This window comes from Helianthus annuus, chromosome 14 (assembly GCF_002127325.2).
Source record: "Helianthus annuus cultivar XRQ/B chromosome 14, HanXRQr2.0-SUNRISE, whole genome shotgun sequence".
In the NCBI taxonomy this organism is placed as follows: Eukaryota; Viridiplantae; Streptophyta; class Magnoliopsida; order Asterales; family Asteraceae; genus Helianthus; species Helianthus annuus.
The window spans coordinates 6839539-6860002 of record NC_035446.2 but is presented as its reverse complement, the minus strand read 5'-3'; the positions used below and the strand labels follow the sequence as shown (position 1 = coordinate 6860002).

Here is a 20464-nt window from a genome sequence, read left to right as displayed (position 1 = left end):
TTCCCGTCATATGCGTTTTAAACGTGGGATCCACAACCCAGATTGAATCCCATTTACCCCCGCAAGTATCCTTCACAATATAATCACACTCGACTGGCAATGGTGATAATATAATGTACTTACTAGGGCAAATTGACGCGATGTGGCCAAACTTCTTGCACTTGAAACACCGAACCCCCGGTTTTCTTGGCCTACCCACTGGTGCATTAGGTTTCTTCCCGGACTTCTTCACGAAACCCCTTTGAAACGCTTTCTTTGGAAACTTTTTCATTGGTGATACCCCGGTCCGCATGGTTGGCTTCCCCTGCGCGTACTCATCCACTTCCGCCGCCCGGCCGCACTCTCCACTACGAACAAAAACATCATCACCATAATCGGTAACCACCGATTTCCCTTTGTTTCCACGAACCCGGTTTTCTTCTTGATCACAATCCCTTCCGCTTCCTGTTAAACCTTTGGCTCTGATACCAATGTTGGTATCATCGTCATCGGAAACCCAGGACCAATCGGAACGGATGGTATTGTGACCACAAACACAATCGGTTTTGAACAATCCACAACATTCACAAGTGTTCATGATGAATTGAAACGAAACTGATTTGTAAAACAAACTAACCGAATTGAACTTTGAATGATACTAGAACTTGAATATGATAACTGAATGTAAACACACGTTCTTGGTTACAAACTAACTGACCAACCGAATAACAAGGATGTTGGCAGCCGGCTTTTATAGGGACGAAGGGTCACGTCGTTTTCCAGTCACAACGTTTCGCAAACAGTTGTGATGTTCCACAATAACCGCTCGGTAGTTACTTGATGATAATGGACGTGACGTTTCATAAAAGCTCCGGCCCAAACCCTTGTGTTAACCGCTAATCTAATGGACTAGATATAAGACTTCTGTTCGACCCATACATGTGGCCTACGGCCCAAATAATAAACATAACATACACATTGTTTGACCCATAACTAATTAAACTAAAAAACAACTAAACATAACCCGGCCGAGAGGCCCAATGCTTGTAACTCGGATGATCTTGGTTAACATGACGTTCTTCACTTAGTAATATTAAATATTAGTGTTTCTTTCCTTGATGCTAAGTTTAGTCTCCACCAATGAGCTGTTGGTTGTAAATGAGATTAATCCATGAAATACTTGTAAAAACTTTTTATTTATAAGCAAATAATGGCAGAGAAGTAGACATAGTTAGACTTCTAACAATGGCAGATAGAAAAGTCAAACACTAAAGGTAAAGTCAACATATGTAAGAATGGTTTAGTCTTTGTTCTTTGCTTCATACAGACATAATGGTAAAGATCGTCTGAACCACAGTAAGAACAAAAAGGATGATTCCAGCGAATAGAGCAATGATACTCCATGGACTACTGAAATAAGTACGCTTTAACTTCACAATCTTTCTCGGCCAGTAACTATTGAAATGGATATCCAGTTGCTCCCATTGTTCGGTGTAAAAGAAATGTTCAGGGAAAACTTCTTTGCATATTCTATTTATCATATTTGCAGCCTCTTCATTTGAGCCTTTGTGATTGACAATAACTTTTGATGTCACCAACATGGCAATGTCCTCATGAGTATCAATTAGCATATCCATGGCCCTAGCATATGATGTGACGTAAGGATTGACCACATATGACTGCTCGTATGCAATGAGATTCCTTAAAATCAACTCAGTGAAGTCATCAATACGCAATGTTGGCATTGTGAGAGTTGGCTTAAACAAAAACCAGAAAATGGTTGAACGGTACATTTGAACTTCCATTGCCATTGGCCATTTTGCGTCTTGGTTAGGCATAAAGTTTACTCCAGCACGGTCGAGTTCTACAGCCGAGTGGACTGTTGAACTTGGAAAAGCTGATGAAATATCATTTTTAGGCTGGTAACAATGATGCAAATAGCCAAGAATGTGATCATGATTGAAATCAGAACGACTACCACCTACTTTAATTCTTCCTTGGAAGAGGTTGGTATATTTCAGAAGTGGATGGATAAATGCGGTAAGAGATAGACGTTCTTCAAAGTTATAAATAACGCATTCATATATGTCTTCGAGAACAAAAAAGGGGATTTGGTTCTCTAGCAGCACCAAGTCATAAGGTATGTACTGGTCTTGCAACCTTAAGTTGGAACCTACTGAAATCTTGTGAATGAATTCAAGTATAAAACAAGCATCCATAACCATCATTTTTGCAAGTTCGATGTCATCATAAGACTTCACGTCAGCAGCATAACATCCCCTGATCTTCTCTATTACAGAAGCCACCCTCTCCGCACATGTTGTTAACATCTGTGTTGATGAAGAATTTGAACGAGACATTAGATCATGTACAAAAGCAGCTTTCCGCCCTTCAAATCGTTGCAAATTTTCATCTTTTCTGTGCAGTGGTCCAATAGAGACCACGCGTGGCATGAAAGAATTTGGGCTGAGATTTCGAAGGGTACTAGGAGCCATGTATATAGATGGTGAAAATGTGTTGGTGACATTCTGTTTTTCTCCAACACAATCAAGAAGACTTCGGACAGTTTCATGAACTATATTTACATCTCCGCATTCCACATCCATGTTTAGTACTTATTGGACTAATATCCTCCGATACCTATCTGAAAGAGGAATTTGTAAGGATGTGTAAGAGAGTGCATATGCCACACACATATATGAACAATATTTACTGCTCGGATAAAATAAAAGGTAAAATTTCCGTTCTGAGCGTAGAAGTGATGTGGTTAAATGGTTAATATATATTCGGTGACGCAACATCACAAGTGACAAATTATCAAGGGTACACGATTTACACGTCTAAAGCAATTACAAGTGTGTGTTTAACCTTACAACCATGCGTTCAGCTTTGTCTCGACTACTAATGAATAATGCAATAAGTATTTTACTTGCAATGCGTGTGATTTGCAACCATATTAAAGAAGGGAACTAAATGCTTGCAAAAAGATCTTGTGCGATTCTCAACCATATTCAAATGTTTTTAACAGATCTGAATGTTTGAAAATCAAGCTGTACAGGTTAAAACCATATTCAAGAACAGATAATTGAATATTTGCCAAAAAAGATAAGTTATTTGGAACCATATTAAAAAAGATCTTACTGTTTTCAAAGAAATCTGTGTGGTTTGCAACTTTATTCAAGTGTTGTTGAACTGTTACTTGTATGGATTATCATTTAAGACAACACACTTGATTTAAACCTGGCCATATTGATCTTATAACTTTACACAAACACAAAAGTTTGTATGTAATATTTAAGATTACCCATGGCATTATAGCCTAGTGGTATCTTGGAGGTGGGATAAGACTTATGACCATTAGGTCATGGGTTCGATTCTCACAAAGGGGGTTTTCCTAGATTTATTAGGTTTCCTCCTGAATTGGTGTATAGGCATTATTGCCTAGTGGAGATGGATATGATCGGGTGGTTCTGCTGGTGGCACGATGATACTCCAGTAGTACATCAGTGATCCAAATTTGCCGTTCAAAAAAAAAATAAAAAATAAAAAATAAAAAAAACAAAATAAAATATTTTAGATTCATGTAACGCATAGTAATAGAAAAAATAACAATCTAAAACGACAACACAATACAGTAAGTATATTAAGAAAATACCTCTTAACCTCTGCTTTTTTGTAAGACTGAATTGTAAGGAAAGAATAGAAAAGAATTTGCAGGATATCTGAAATAAGATAAGATGGTAGGTGAGAAGCGTATGTCATATAACACAAGAATTCAATGCTGAGTAAATGAGTAATTAAATGACTTTAATTTCTTATGAAGAAATAACATGTATATTTAGACATATTTGCCTCTTAGGTTACACCGAATCTTTATGTTTATCGTTTGAAAAGTACAATACCGTCTAAATTAACAAAAACTAAATAAAATCTAAAATATTTGTTGGTTACACGTGGATACATTATACGAAGTATGAACGATAAAATGATAATAAAATCTCTTCTTGCTTATGTCAAAATCGAAAAGAACAAACAAACAAATTACCTATTCAAAACAATGTAACAAGATTCCAAAACAGAGGGCGTTCGTTATTTACTTAGTTGCGTATTTTTTTAAACCAAGAATCCGTAAATTACTACTTAGTTGTGTATTTTTTTTAAACCAAAAATCCGTAAATTATATATACATGGCTACATATTTTCAAAATCACAAAAGTCGTGTAATTTACAACTATAATTTCAAGGAATAATTAAAATATAACGCACGACTGTGTATGTGCAAATTATAGGTCCTGTATAAGCCTATAGCTGTAGTATCGTATCGTACAGTGTAGTATAGGTCCCGTCTAGGGCTCATATACGCCTATATGTGTAGTATCGTCTAGATATAGTATAGTATAGTAGTTATCATAGGTCCTGTCTAGGCCTATATGTGTAGTATCGTATAGTATTATATCGTATAGTGTAGTATATGTCCCGTCTAGGCTTCAAATAGGCCTATAGGTGTAGTATCGTATAGATGTAGTATAGTATAGTATCCTATCGTATCGTATAAGTGTAGTATAGGTTCTGCATAGGCCTATAGGTGTAGTATAGGTGTAGTATAGGTCTCGTATAGGCCTATATCTATACGTGCTTTATAGTACACTATATGAAACGATACGATACGATACTATAGGATACAATACAACACTCTTATAGGCCTATAGGTGTAGTATAGGCACCGTATATGCCTATAGGCATAGTGTACGATATAATACGCCACGATGCTACACTTATAGGGTTATATGAGGCTAATAAGGGACCAATACTACACCTATACTATACCGTAATGTACAATATTGTATCGTACCATACAGTACCATACTGTACCATACCATACTGTACACCACCATACTATACGGTACCGATACCTTACTGTACACTACCGTATTTCGGTACCTACTGTATGGTACGGTACTGTACTATACTATACGTACCGTAGGGTACCGATACTCACTAGTACAGAAGTAAGCATTAGACGTGGTTAAAATGTGTTTATAGACGCGGTGGTGCACATGACCCCCCCCCCCCTAAAAATACACACACAATCTCACACATCAGAAACCTAAGAAAATACCCCTTTAAAATCAATAAATTTCGTGCCTTATTGTATATACCGCGACTTAAAATAGGTTTATATATCTTTAGACAGGATTATGATTAAACCCCGACAAAAAATAGAATCGTAAATCATATATATCAAACCCTGGTAACTACTAACTATGAGTATTATAAATTAATAAAAAAAAAAACCAACTCAAAATTTCACAAAACCCTAACCGCCCCCTTGCCCACCCTTACTTACATGATCATAGCCCCCTTCACACGATCATCAGCCTTTCCCCCTTCCCTGACTCACCACCAAGTTCCGCCCCAATCTGCCGTCCCCTTCCCCTCACTCAGCACCAACGACCGCTCCCTTCCCTCTCTCTGCACCAACGACTGATTAGGTAAGATTGTTTGTATGTTTGGTTGTATTTTAGGATATATGTGATTGTTTGTGGTCACAAATCATCTTTGATAGTCTGCGAATTGTTGTGTTTGTATGCATGTATATGTATTGATGCTTATATATAAATGATTTAAACAATCTACTGCACATGTATGAATATGTATCTATGGTGGGTATCATTGTGCGAATAAAACAAATAGGAAATTAGCTTCTTAAAATTAGTGTTCAAAAAGCTATATAAAGTAACTTTAACAGCATGTATAATCACTTTAGGTAGTTTTGATATATGTAGTCCTTAAAAAGGGGTGTTTCTAATTAATTATTTGTAATCATTTTTCGAACAGCACGTATAATCACTTTAGATAGTTAGCTGCTTAAAATTAGTTGGTTATATGCTCACCCCTAGTATGAATACTTCTCAATATGTTGTTTTTTTTTGTTTAATAGTTAACATAAATTATGTCTGGGCGAGGTAGAGGTAAACGCGGTGTAACTAAGTGTAAGAAGATGCTAAAATAGGACATGTACATTCAGGTAGATGAAAATAATCTATCGATAGGTCCACTAGGAACAACTTTTGATTCTTGGCTTGGACTCGAATCGAGAACTACTTTTCCAGAATATCGGATTAGCTCAAAGAATTTTGATAAACGATGTTGGAGAGAGTTTTAGCTGCATGTTCAGGTATTGCATTTAAATTTATGTAAATCTGTAGAAATATGAAATACATGTTAGTTACTTTATATGTTTAACTATTTTATTTGCACATATTTAGAAAGTGTGGCATCTTGATGACAAACCGGAGAAAATTACCATACAAAGAGCAAAAACGATGCGTACGAATTTTTTCAGTGCAAATCTTTGGAGGATATCAGGAAACAAAGTGAAATCCTTGTTTCGCTTTTACTTATTTTGATCCCTCGAAGTGGGAAGCTTTCGTTTTCATTGCAATGAAGTCTACGAAGAAGCTTTGGTATATGTTACTTATTATATTATTATTATTATTGTAATATTGTTTTAAATATTAATAATATAGTTTGTTAATTTATTTGCAGGAAAAAAGTGACAAGGCAAGAAGAAATGCAAAACGTAACAATATCCTACATCGGTCTGGACGCCTGAGATATAGGACTTTGCGTCAAAAGATTGGCAAGATATGGCCCCAGTGGTGAAAGATAATGACCATCTTAAAGAGATGAACGATAAACGCTGTCAACTTTTAGTCGCGGCATAAAAAAGACCCTCAGATCTGCACTTATGATACCGAAAAATTTGATGAAGAAATCGATGATCTAGTAAGTTAAAAAATATATATTTATATGCATATATATAATTTTTCGAATGCTTTATTATTTATATTTTGGTTATACACTTATTTATATATATATATAGATCAAGGCTGAGAAAAGTATGAAACTTGATGGAAATTATGGCAAGTGCGAGAAGATCCAAAAGCAAAAGTTTTTGGACGTGAGCATGGCGGTCGAACACGAGCAATTTCAAGCATCATTGGTAATACACACACAAACTCACACACATATAGGGTCAGGATTTAGAGAAAATGGGGAAAGTGTGAGAACGATGAGAACGGTTATGGATCGTCAGATCAAAACAATCCATGGACTAGATTGCGCGGTGGCGTTTTCGTAAATAACATCAATTTTATTTTGTGGGACGCGCTTCATTAAGGGTAAAAGGGTCTTTTACCGCTCAATTTCAAAACGCCAACAAAATGATAACACGTCATTAAAAAAAATAAAACGCCATTAAATACAAAACGCCAAAAATTAGTGATAAAACGCGTTGGAGATTACAGGAAGAGGAAACAACACAGTAACTGAAATTCAGTTATTAACATTTATTAGAAGAAATTCCCTCCTAAATTACGCGCCAAAAACATCATTATAATAAACGACGTAAATCATCGCTTCCATAATCACCTCAATCTATCATTTCTACAAAAACATCTTTAACCAAAAACGCCAACTTAACCAAAACGCCAAAAATGGCAACCATCATTTGATGGAGATACACTCTGGCAATCAGGCGATTCATCCTGCATTTTGACAACAGAAGCAGGGTGTATGTTAGGACGATCAAGGCAATTTTGAAGATGGAAGAAGAGGTACAGAGGGGTATCCTATCTCTTGGCATCGCTCTGGATAACGAATGCCATGAAACACATATGCTTATGAAAGCATTAACAAGGAAATTTGGACCAATCAAAGCAGATGTAAAGCCGGACCCTGTCATGACATCATGGCGTTTTGATGATGTAACAGACATGGTGACCGTTATATACGACAGCGGAGAGCAGGAAGACTACTGGCTTCAAAACATCATGACAAAGGAAGGGCTTGGGTTCATGGAAGAATTGCATAACGCCACTTATTTGAACACAGAAATGGACTCAAAAATGCCGTTAATGCAAGACATGTTCAAATGAAGGCTTTAGAATCCTCAGGAACAAGAAGCCGATGAAAGTGAAGGTGATGACATGGGTGAAGGTCTAGATGAAGACTCCAAGGAAGAAGATGACGCAAGTGATGGATACTTCTCGGATAAAGTACCTTCTGACGAAGAGTTTTAATTTTTTTTTGTTAGTTGTCTTCTGTATAATCTTCTTTTTTTAAGATAATTAAATGATATATTTCTCTATTTATTTGCAAAACGACAAAAAATACTACAAAAAGTTATTGCTTACAAAACGCCAAAAATAACAAAAAATATTTTTCCTGCTTAATATTTTCTCCGTTATTGTATTTTGTCATCTTGGTCTGCATAACATCATTTAAAAAAATGCGAAACTTGGAAGATGAGACATCTATCACCCTAGAAATTAATAAAGCTGAACAAAACAGTAAACACACACGGTAACTGAAAAGACGGTTAATTTATTACTATCATTTATCATAATAAAAAATCTCGCCTAAACTACGCGCCAAAAACTCCTATAATAGAGGGGTCTATGCACAATGAATTGATCACGCCCAGAAAAAACAAACGCCATGTTCTCTAGAAACCACTCACTTTAAAACGCCAAAAAGTTAGTTAAAATAACCACAGATGGCAAAGCTTTCACTGAAAGGATTCTTCTCTGAGGGGGTTATCTCTATAATCTTTTGTTGAATGAAATAGACAAATATTCAAGAAAAAGAGACTGATGACAGTGATATGTCATCATGTGAGCTTTGTTCTTGATGAATATATGCAGGGCATGAAGGGATCAAAACAAGTGTAAAATACTTTTTTGGACTGCATTATTATAAATAGCATTCAAGCAAGAGTTGATCTTTAATGACATGCCACCAAACGAGAATATCACACCAAAAAACAGGATGCCACTAACAAGCCTCGTCTAAAAAAGACGGCGTTTATGTAGGAAAGTTGGCATCTAGCTGAGGTATTCAAAGGTTCAAAACGCCAAAACAAATTCAAGAAGAAGAGGCTGATGATAGTGAAGATTCGGATGAGAAATTAGATCCACTATTTTTAATTCTTTTTCATTTTATATTGTTTTGTTATTAAATTATCTGTTGTTTTGTTATCTAATTCTCTACAAATAAAACACATTATTATATAAAACGCCAAAAACTACAAACACCAAAACGCTAGTAGTATGAAAGCTGTGAGAACGGGTGCTGGCAAAGCACTTTGTCAATGTATTAAACGCCAAAAAAAATGACTAAACGCCATAAAAAATATTTGGTCTTATTGTAATCTTATGAAAATATTAATGACTCGTAGTGAATTATTATACAACGCCAGAAAACGCCAAAAAAATTGACCAGAAAACGTTATAACGCCAACAAAATATCTATGTGACACAAAAACAATTAATTCAACGCCAAATATTTAATGAATACAATTAACGCCAAAAGAATCTTAGACGCCGAAAATGAAGTAGCATAAACTGGGAAAATAAAAGAAGATTGAAAAGACAAAAAAAAACCCTCACTCCCTGATCATATCCCGCGCCACGTGTTGGGCCAGGATGCGTTCTCACCATTCTCACACTTTTGGGCATTTTCTCCTGATCCCGTACCTATATATATATATATACACACATACGGACCAGGAGAAATCGCCCAAAAGTGTGAGAAGGGTGAGAATGCATCCTGCCCAACACGTGTCACGCGGCTTAGAGAAGGGCGGAGGGACTTTTTTGTCCTTTTATCTTCTGCTTTTCCATTTCCGCTTTTCTCAGTATTGTTTTATTTTTTGGGCTTTAAGATTTTTGGCGTTAACCAAATTCAATAATTAATGGCGTTTAATGGTTTCATCGTATTAACATTTTGGCGTTTATGGCGTTTTTCAAATCGTATGCCATTGGAACCCTACGGTGGTCAGGAAATCTATCTGAATGACGTTTTTTCAAGGTGTTTTAAACAAGATGGCCAATTGTTCTATTATATTTTATATACATTTTGGCGTTTGTGGTATCTTGGCGTTTTACAGTTGTAAGATTATATCACAACCACATGGAAAAAAAATAGAAGCGAAGAAAATAAATTAAAAATCATAATCGGATCTCTCTTCACAATCTTCACTGTCATCAGTCTCTCTCTTCTTTAATAGTACAAGAACTGTCATCAAATATATAGCGTTTTATGTAAAACTTAACAAACCCATCTGTTTGATTATTTTGTCTGCTCGTCTGTTGAAGTTGCTTTTTGTGGATGTTTAGGTACATAGATCTATGACGTGTGGGTGAGTTTTTCGCTTTTTCTTCATCGTCATCTTCATCTTTATAATCATGTCACTCTTCAGTGTCATTGATGTCTTTTCCTCATCCAAGCCTTATTCAAGAACGAAGAACACAAAATGACATTCGATTGTCATCGGTATCTTTTTCTTGAAGATTTGTCCATCTCATGCAGCAAAATCTTTCTCAAAATCTTTCTGAGTTACTCCTCTCAGCTAGCAATCCATTCAGTGAAACTTTACGAAGAACAATACTGAATATCCAAGATAGCATATTAGCCATCTTTGATTTTTTTTATTTTTATTTTTTGGCGTTTTGCAGTGAGTGGTATTTAGTAGTATTTTGACGTTTGTTTTTTTGGTTTGATTAAATGGAAGTTGCTGTGAGTTATTACTTTATAGGATTTCTTTTGGTGGCGTAGGTTAGGCGGTGCATTATTATAATAAAGTATTCGTAGTTTCAGTTACTGTTTGTAATTATTGTTTTTGATAAGCTTTTTTCTCTGAATTCTGTAACACGTCCCGTATTTCAAGTTTGGCGTTTTAGATTCTAATATAATAAATTTTCCGTCTCTTCATTTTTACTGTTTTGTAGTTACTGTTTCTAGTTACATTTTCAAGTTTGCTTTTTATTTATTTTTATTTTTTGGTTTTTTATAATACTTTTTCAATGTAATTTTATTATAGTTGGGGAGTTTTTGGGGGCGTTTTACGGCATGATAGCGTTTAAACAAGCATTTTGGCTGTTTTGGTATTTTTATTATATATGGCATTTTTATTATATAAGAATCAACTGAAAAAAAATAAAAAAAAAAGAATATATAAACAATTGATCTTCCAAATCTTCACTATCACCAGTCTCTTTCTTCTTTTTTGATTCATCTTAACTGGCTGGTTCGACTTTCGTATGATTCATTTTGTTTTTTTTGTTTTTCAAGTAGTTTTTTTTGTGGCTGTTTGGAAGCACAAAGTCTGACATCAGCATCTTTTTCTTGAACATTTTCCATCTCATGCAGCAAAATGTTATTGAGTTTAGACCCTTCAGCCAACAATCTTGAATTTTCCAATGAACGATGTTTGATTTTTTAACTTTTTTTGGCGTTTTACCGATAAAAAGAACGCCACCAAAAAAAGCACCTTAAACCTCAAAATTTGATCATGCTAAAATCAATAATGTTTTGCTGTATGAGATGGACAACATTGTTAATCCTCGGTTAAGAAAGATAACTGACAATGTTGTCCACCCCATACAGCTAAACTTTATTGAAAACAAACCTCAATAGTGTTTTTGTATATTTTGGCACTATAAATTGGATGGAAGTTGAGAATAAGTCAATAAGATTTTACTCAATGAAATGGACAATATCCTCACTTAATGATTTTGTCCATTATATTGAGCGAAATCTTACAGGCAACCATACTGAATTTCAAAAAAAAAAACGTTTTGGTTTAGAAGATACTTGATGTTTGGGTTTTTTGGCGTTTCTAAGACGAATGGGATATATTAAATGTGGTGTTTAGGTTTTTGTGTGTGTTTTTAATTGAAGGTCTGAGATGTTGTATATATAGGATTTTTTTTTGGCGGTTTTTTTGGGCGGGATTTTACTATAATTAAGTTTGACGTTTTATATCTAATGGCGTTTTAGTTAGAATGGTGTGTGATTTTTGTTTTCCCGTTTTATTTCATGAGATGGCGTTTTGTGTGGAGAAGTCAAAAGACCCTTTTACCCTTAATGAAGTGCGTCCACGTAATAAAATTGATGTTATTTACGAAAACGCCACCGCGCCAATCTAGTCCATAGATTGTTTTGATCGGACGATCCATAAGCGTTCTCACACTTTCTACCGTTTTCTCTAAATCCCGACCCTATATATATATATATATATATATATATATATATATATATATATATATATATATATATATATATATATATATATATATATGTGGTGTGTAATATATAATGATGTAATACTTGATGTTAAGTTTGTAGGACATACAAAAGTTAACGGTCCATATTTTGAAGGTGTTACAGAAAGGGTGGAAGTGAACACGAGGTGAACATGAGCCAACCGTGACAACGTATATATGCGAGCCCGGGTTTGTGTGGATCTAGTTGTGGTCTGGGTTCATAACTTATGATATATCCGGATATTGAGGCAATGCATATATATATATATATATATATATAGGGAGAAGATCATGCGAGAACCACCTCTTATTGTGAGAACCGCGAGAACCAATGTGAACACACCAAAAATGCCTAAAAATAGCTAAAAATCACACAAAATTTTTTTTTGAATTTCTTAATATTTTTTATAAAAAAATCGCTACTTTTCGAAGCCAAAAAAAAAATTTTTTTTTGCTTCTAAAAGTAGCGATTTTAACATGAAAAATATTAAAAAATTCAAAAAAAATTTTTAGATTTTTTTTTAGATTTTTTTAGGTTTTTTGGGGGTTTAGTTTTTAGTATTTTAGCTTGGGGGGGGGGGGGAGGGGGTTTAGGTTTTTTTTTTTTGGGGGGGGGGGTTAGGTTTTTTTTTGGGGGGGTGGTGGTGGGGGAGTTTAGGTTTTTTTTGAGGGGGGGGGGGGTGGGGGTTAGGTTTTTTTAGGTTTTTTTAACACATTATATGGTTTTGCAGAAGGTATCCGATGTGAATTGTTATGTTCATTCAGTAAGAAGAGTGGTGATACACCTATAATCATCAGTCAAGTAAGTCTAATCTAATTGACTTTCCTTTGTTTATTATTACAATTTATTAACTATTTTGTAACTTTATTTTTTATAGTGGACATTGGACTTTGTGCATTATTGCCATAAAAGTACGAGGTGTGTATATTTTAGATTCACTATTTGTAAAGGGCGGCAAGAATCCTAACTAATATCCTCATCTTACGAGTGTGATTGAAAGGGCCTTGCCCGCTAATAAAATCCGCATTTCATATGGTTCATATAAGTTTGTTTTCTATTTCCTAGTTGGATTTTCATATATTTGAATAAATAATAATTGTTAATTTATTGTATTGCAAGCAATAAGCTCACACATAGGAATGCGGTTATATACTTCTTTAATCTATGTTCGATTTTGCCTATACTAAGAATCTTAGTTTGAGGTGAAATACTCATCCTAACGAGGGTAAAATACTGAATTACTACAGCTGCACAAAGCTGTTTTGAAATATAATTTTTGTAGTATTTTACATAATCATTGGGAATTAACAAAGAACTCATAGGGCATGGTTTTTGTATGATCGTAACACTTAAGGTGACCATTTTTGCTGTTTTAAAACAATGGTTGAGGTTATAACCTGGGTATGGGTTGGTTTGGTTAAAGGTAGATATTGCACAGGAAATTATAAATGATAAATGAGTAATTTTTAGTGTTGTGTGTTAATAACCATGTATTTATATGTACCCGCTAATAGTTTTATGGGTTATTTTTTGTAGTGGCGTTAACATGGTTAATAAGGGGATATGAGGTGATAAGAATTGTTGATAATCATATATGTTGTTTTATCAATTAAAACATAGTTATGTGATGGATAACTATTTTATTTATGTTGATCAATTGGTCTAAATAATGGTATTCTTTAAAGTGCCATTGACTCTATATTAGCAGAGTTAGACATGAGATATGGATAAGAAGCTCCTGGAATAGAATTTGGGGAAAGTCACAAGATGTGTGACTAAGGATAATGAAGTGGTGGCACGGTGTTGTTTTGTTAGACATCATGAGCACTGAAACCTCTTTTATGTTTGATACAAAAATAATATTATGAGTCCTCACTTAGCAAAAACTAATTTTTGTGGTGTTTTCAATGTAGGTGATATGTTTGAAAACGATGAACGGAGTAGATAAGTCATGAGAATCAACGTGGTGGCCTGAACCGGTAACATGAAAGGAGAAAAAAACTCACAAGTCGTTCACCAATAATCCAGTATAATTAATATATTAGTCATTATCATGCTTTCCGTAGGAATGTATATATAATTTCTCGATCGAGGCCAATGATATGATAATGTTATATGACAGATTCGGGTGGTTGAAAGACGAAAGTGATCAAGTCTTGGAAGCGGATCAACGATGGAAAGATTTAATGATGTTTTGTTCACTAAGTCTATTGGTTTTCTTATCGGGACAAATTGACTTAGTTATTTGCATTTTAGAGTTTAACGTCAACGTTTGTTTTAGCCAAATGCTAGTATGTAAGTCTAGCAGTGGGTTATGTTTGTTTTATAAAAAGCTTGGTTATTAAGCAGGTATTGTTTCTGTAAGGATTGGTCGTGTTGCAAACGGGTCCTAGCGAAATTTCTAAATGTGTGTTTGTAATTGTTTTATTAATCTGGTTATGTGGATTAATAGATGTTGGGAATAATAACCTTTATTAAGTGAGATAAAAAAATTGGGCCTATTTTCCGCAAAGTATTTTAATATTGTCTTTATCGAGTCGGGCATTACAATCAAAACCGAAAAAAGATACGTAAAATAAAAAACATGAATTTCTAACAGCAAATGACTCATATGACGTAAAACGTAGACGAAGACAAATTTATACCAACATGTATTAAAAAGTTTAAATTCATTTAACTTTCATGGCAAATATAAAAAACCAAGAACCAAGTTTTATTACTAATATGTTAAGATCTTAGTGGTTTGTGACTGAGATTGATGCGGTGGCATTTTTGTAAATAATATGGATCTTGGAACTACCAGGAGGGGTAAAATAGAAAGATCTAAACAAAGATGCGCATGCCAATCACATGCCATTTTCCCCCATCATATTTAAACGACAATAAGTTTTTTATACGTGATTATTTTTCGAAAAAAATTACACCATAAAACTCAGCGTTTTTTCTATCTTTCCAACGAGTATACTATTGATATACTTTTCGAAAAAAAAAATTAACTGCGTGTTTTATGACGTTTTTCTGAACTGCGTGTTTTATGTCGTTTTAGACTAGGTATTTTCATGGCGTTTTTCTTAATTATGTGTTTTTATGGCGTTTTAACTAGGTATTTTTATGGCGTTTTTCTGAACCGAGTGTTTTATAGCATTTTCAACTGAGTTTTTTCATGGCGTTTTTCTAACTGGGCGTTTTATGGCGTTTTTACAGTACAAATTATGATTTTTCTGAGCTAAAAAAATATTAATTTAGGGGGTTCGACACATAAACCGCACAAAAATCAGCAAAAAATGGTTTTTTTGAGCTGTTGTAAATTATAGCTCAAACAAATAGTTTCTTTTTGTTATGGCGTTTTAACTGAGAGCTAACTCAAAAAAATGGTTTTTTTGAGCTGTTGTAATTTATAGCTAAAAAAATAGCTTTTTTTTTGTTATCGTGTTTTATCTGGGAGCTATATGGCTCAAAAAATGGTTTTTTGAGCTGTTGTAAATTATAGCTAAAAAATAGCTTTTGAGTGTTTTATGGCGTTAAAAAATGGTTTTTTTGATCTGTTGTAATTTATAGCTCAAAAAAGTAGTTTGAGTGTTATATGGCGTTAAAAAAATGGTTTTTTTGAGCTGTTGTAAATTATAGCTCAAAAAATAGCTTTTCACTGTTTTATGGCGTTTTATTTGAACACCCAGTTCATGTGAGTGAGTTTTTTTGACAATATTACCCCTAATTTAACATCAATGCCACATGTCACCTCCAAAATCGTTCTCACCGTTCTCACACTTTTCACCGTTCTCTCTAAATTCAGACCATATATATAGGATGAGGATCATTTCAGAACACTAACTATTGCGAGAACAAAAAGAACAACTCTAAAACACTAAATTTTGGGATTTAAAGTACATATTTTTTAAATTTTATATTTTTTACATTCATATCTGTATTATATATACATAAAAAACCAAAGATTTTAACCTATACATAGTCTATATACATGTTGGTAATTTAACCTACACATAACCTACATATGTGTAGGTTATACAAAAAGTGAAAATTTTTCATATTTTGTTTTGAATTCTAGTGTAAGAAACAATAAATCTTATATTTGTAACATTTTCATTTACTTTTTAGGTTTTTAGGATAGAAAAAATGGGTGATTCATTGTGTTATGTGTGTTCTCGCAATATTCAGTGTTCTGCATAGAACCTTCCCCTATATATATATATATGGGACTGCTAAAATGAGAACTACCTCGAGTTGTAAGAACCATGAGAACTACACCGTACAGGGCGAGGTGGACCAAAATTTTTTTTCATAAACGTAGAGCCGTGTATTATAAACACATTTGTAAAAAAAAAATCAAAAAAAAAATGTCGTGTGTGTAGTTTTGAGCACCACAAGTTTATGTTTACGGGTACCGTAAATCTTACCGGAAAATTTACGGTACCCGTAAACACAAACTTGTGGTGCTCAAAACTACACACACGACATTTTTTTTTTTGAATTTTTTAACAAATGTGTTTATAATACATGCACCTACGTTTATAAAAAAAATTGGTCCACCTCGCCCCGGATCAAAAAGTTCTCACGGTTCTTACAACTCGAGGTGGTTCTTATTTTAGCGCAATTCTATATATATATATATATATATATATATATATATATATATATATATATATATATATATATATATTAATTTATTTTTTATGCGCGTGTCGTATAAATTCAAGTTGATTTACATTTAGACGTAAATTTTCATTACAGTTATATTTAAGATAGAGTTTAGATTTCCATTTATAAGAAATTTAAATTCAACCCGTACCATTGTCCAATTCAAATTTAATTTTATGGTTTTCAGTGGATGTAAACGTGTAGATATTGTTTTGAGGATATTTCTTCCGGTTATCATACTGAGGGGTAAGATCAAATAAAAAATTTATTTTTCCTAAGTAGGATAAGAAGGAATCTTAACCATTCATTTTTCAAATAACGGTTAAATGAGAGTGTAGGAGAAAGGAGAAGTGCAAGGGTATTTTGGGAAAATCCTATTTATTGACTTTCTCTCTTCACATGCAAGACACATGGATATTTCACCCCCGTTTTTTAAACGTACATAACTCTTTTATACGACATTATTTTTTCATAAAAAATTTCACCGTAAAATCGAGCGTCTTTTTATTTTTAATTTGAGTACCATATTGCTATATAAAATATGAAGACTAAAAAAACCACTAAAATGTGTTGTATTTCTATGTTGTATAACATTTTTTGTGCTGGATTTTTGTACTATATTTTTGTGCTGAATTTTTTTGTCTTAATTTTTTTTTCTCAATTTTTTGTGCTGGATTTTTTTGTACTACATTTTTTGCTGAATTTTTTTGTGCTATATTTTTTTTACTAGATTTTTTTCTGCTATATTTTTTTTACTAGATTTTTTTGTGCTATATTTTTTTGTACTAGATTTTTTGTGCTAAATTTTTTTTTGTACTAGATTTTTTGTATTATTTTTAAAAAGCAAAAGGGGTGCCACATGTCATTTTTCCTCCTATATATATAAGGACCAAAATACCCTTCATTCATACTTATTAGGAGTGCCACATGTCATCATCACAATTCTTTTTAGGCTACTTAGGCAAAATCCACTTTTTAGTGGATCCTTCCCCATCATACTGAACCAAAATAGATATGGATCGAAATTACGAAGCACTCGGGTAATCTTAATGAAGGCAAATTTTGTGTAATACCAAACACGGCCCGGTTATTGTTTCGCTTGACCATACTCCTCTTGCATGGTTGATTACACTTTACAGCACACAGAAACACGAGGACAAAAGAAAAGTTATATTATATTAAAACATGACGCACTTAGTGACGTTTCAGATATAAAATAAGGGTGGCTTCTATTCCAACAAGATAAATAAACGAAGTTGCTTTAAAAAAGGTTGAAAACGACAAATTTCGTTGATGATAAATACCATAAGACACAACATGCAACTTCATTAATTAATACTCGCCAAATATGGAGTCTCCAAGGTTAGTATTGTCCACGTTCTCATTTAAGCTTTTGATACTAGTTGTAATAACTTATTACAATCCATGCTAACAACCAGTACGTAACTTGTGCAGCACCGATAACAAGCCAAACTGCAAGTGCTCAGAAGGATGGAAATGCACCGTCACCAAAACTGAGCCATCCCAGACTGGCAAACCATTCGCAAAATGTGGCGGCAGCGGTTGCACCTGTGTCACGTATATATGTTCTCTTTCTTATGGTACCTACACTACACTTTGTTTATAAAACTAACTATGAAACTCACTCTATATGGTCATGTTGCAGTGAGACAGCTTTGGTGCAACAGCCATTGGAGATCTCTGCAGCAGCCAAAGCATTCTGTGAGTGTGGTGAAGGTTGGTCTTGTGTTGTATCCAAAACCGAGGGCCCCGATGCTGGCACGAAATACTTTGAGTGCGGTGAAGGTTGCATCTGTGTCGTAGATGAATCAAACAATGTGAAGGTTGTATGCGCCTGAGTTGCATCATGTCCTTGAAATCTCACAGAGAACATACCACCTTGTTCGGTGGTTTCTGCTATTAAGTTACTTTAAGATATTGTGTTTTGCCTAAAATAAGCATGTGAGATTTGTAATAAGCTACTATTTGTGTGTTGCATAATAAATGAAGTTTGTGTTTTGTTAATAATATTTTTGCACGATCTTAGTTACTATAAGCAAAACTAAATTGCTATCACTTGTTGGTGCTCAACATGATCCACATCCACAGATAGGGTGCTCAACATGTGATTAAAAATATTCCTCAATTAAAATATTGAAAAGAACAAATAGATTAATAAAGATTAAAGAAAATAAAGTGATAAATTAACAAACTAATCATCAATTAAAATTAAAAACCAATTAAACGTTCTTTATCTTATTTGATGGATTAAAGCATTTTATTTATACCAGTGGGTGGTGGTCCATTGGCAAAGGTGAAGTCTTTAAACACTTTGTGAGGGGGAGGTCTTGGATTCAAGTCCCACAAACGATATTAATAAAAAAGAAATTTGCCGTTCAAAAAAAACATTATATTTACAGATAAAACATAGATTTTAAGAAGAGAAATTGAGGCTACTGTCTATTAGCGTCACTAGAGTATTCAATTATTGTTTAGATACTTTCAAGTGTTCCACTATGATCATGTGTAGGGGTTTATGTTTGGGCATTTTTCTTTATGTGGCGTTCACATCTGCATAGTTAGTTTTTTTAACCAAAAGATATTGTAACGATTTTCATGCCTCTTCCATCACTACCCAATAATTAATTAAATTTACATTTTTATTTAACTATTTTAACAATATAAATGAAATTTGGAAAATAATTAATAAAAACATCATTGACATCAATGTAAATGAAATTTGGAAAATAATTAATAAAAACATGAGTTAATTACACAAATGGGTCTTGTGGTTTACACCTAGTTTCGCCTTTAAGTACTAACTTTTTTTTAACATGATAAGGTTACATGGTTTACGTTTTGTAACACATTAAGGGTCTAAGCTTAACGACTGTTAAAAACAAACTGTACACGCCCTTACGTGCACATCACGTGAGGGTATTTTCGTCCACTGCCACTTATTTAAAACCCTTGCACCCTTCTTTATTCTTGTTTACCCTTAACACCCTGTTCAGACGTTCATATCATCTGCTCCTGTTCAATCCAAGATGGTGATGTGTGCTTGTGGGATTTCGGCTACGATACGAACCTCATGGACAGACAATAATCCCGGGCATCGATTTTATACTTGTCCCCAGCAGATATGTTTTTCCTACTCAAAATTGATTTCAATCGATTGCCCTAATTTGTTGATTTTATTTCAAAGTGACATGTTAGTTTGTACAATCTGATAAGAAATGTTATATGTTAACTATATAGCATTAAGAGATTCCCTGGTAGGAAATTGGTCAGTATTAGTTCGGTTCGTTAGTGTACCGGCACTCGCGATATCAAATCGAAAGAGGAAACAAAAAAATAAGCTGTGATATGTCTAAAAGATATTGATACGCGTTGACACTACTAAATAATATAATTTACTTTGAGACCAATTGTGTAACACAAGGGTATTTGAAACAACCCGTTTCACTCATGGTAAGTTGTATATCGCTTCATCGAGAGTAAAAACCCGATATGGAGTCAAGCTACAAATACTAGATAATGGCGGCAAACATACGGATAAAACAACAAATGTCATGTATAAAGAAATCTTTAACGACTTGTGAATTTTTAATAAAAATGTTTTTCAATTATTCAGTGTAATTAATATTTGCTTTAATTCATGAACATATATTTAATTAAAATATTTATGTTAACATTGTTAAATTACTCTCCCCAGCCA

General features: G+C 33.8%; 2 protein-coding genes across 3 annotated transcripts; one reads left to right on the top strand and one right to left on the bottom strand.

Annotated features, from left to right (window-relative positions):
- Nucleotides 1–893: 893 nt before the first annotated feature.
- LOC110908035 (putative UPF0481 protein At3g02645) lies at nucleotides 894–3711 on the bottom strand. Its single transcript, XM_022152933.2, has 2 exons — nucleotides 3635–3711; nucleotides 894–2623 (listed from the first exon to the last, which is right to left on the bottom strand). Exon 2 carries the CDS (start codon nucleotides 2583–2585, stop codon nucleotides 1299–1301), a length of 1287 nt encoding a protein of 428 aa, XP_022008625.1. The 5' UTR covers nucleotides 2586–2623; nucleotides 3635–3711; the 3' UTR covers nucleotides 894–1298.
- A 14289-nt stretch (nucleotides 3712–18000) lies between these two features.
- LOC110908036 lies at nucleotides 18001–18774 on the top strand. 2 transcript variants are annotated; one of them, XM_035982758.1, is made up of 3 exons: nucleotides 18001–18108; nucleotides 18202–18347; nucleotides 18413–18774. In XM_035982758.1, the coding sequence occupies exons 1-3, from the start codon at nucleotides 18095–18097 to the stop codon at nucleotides 18568–18570; spliced, it is 318 nt and encodes a 105-aa protein (XP_035838651.1). In that variant the 5' UTR covers nucleotides 18001–18094; the 3' UTR covers nucleotides 18571–18774. The 2 variants fall into 2 exon arrangements, with proteins under 2 accessions (XP_035838651.1, XP_022008627.1); XM_022152935.2 differs by having other exon boundaries at nucleotides 18017–18108; nucleotides 18202–18324.
- The last annotated feature ends 1690 nt before the right edge of the window (nucleotides 18775–20464 follow it).

Bases quoted from the DNA above. Each gene is read 5' to 3' on its own strand.
- LOC110908035 (XM_022152933.2), bottom strand. From the start codon at position 2,585: ATGGATGTGGAATGCGGAGATGTAAATATAGTTCATGAAACTGTCCGA.
- LOC110908036 (XM_022152935.2), top strand. The intron at 18,325-18,412 runs GTATATATGTTC...GTCATGTTGCAG, and splicing joins AGCGGTTGCACCTGTGTCAC to TGAGACAGCTTTGGTGCAAC.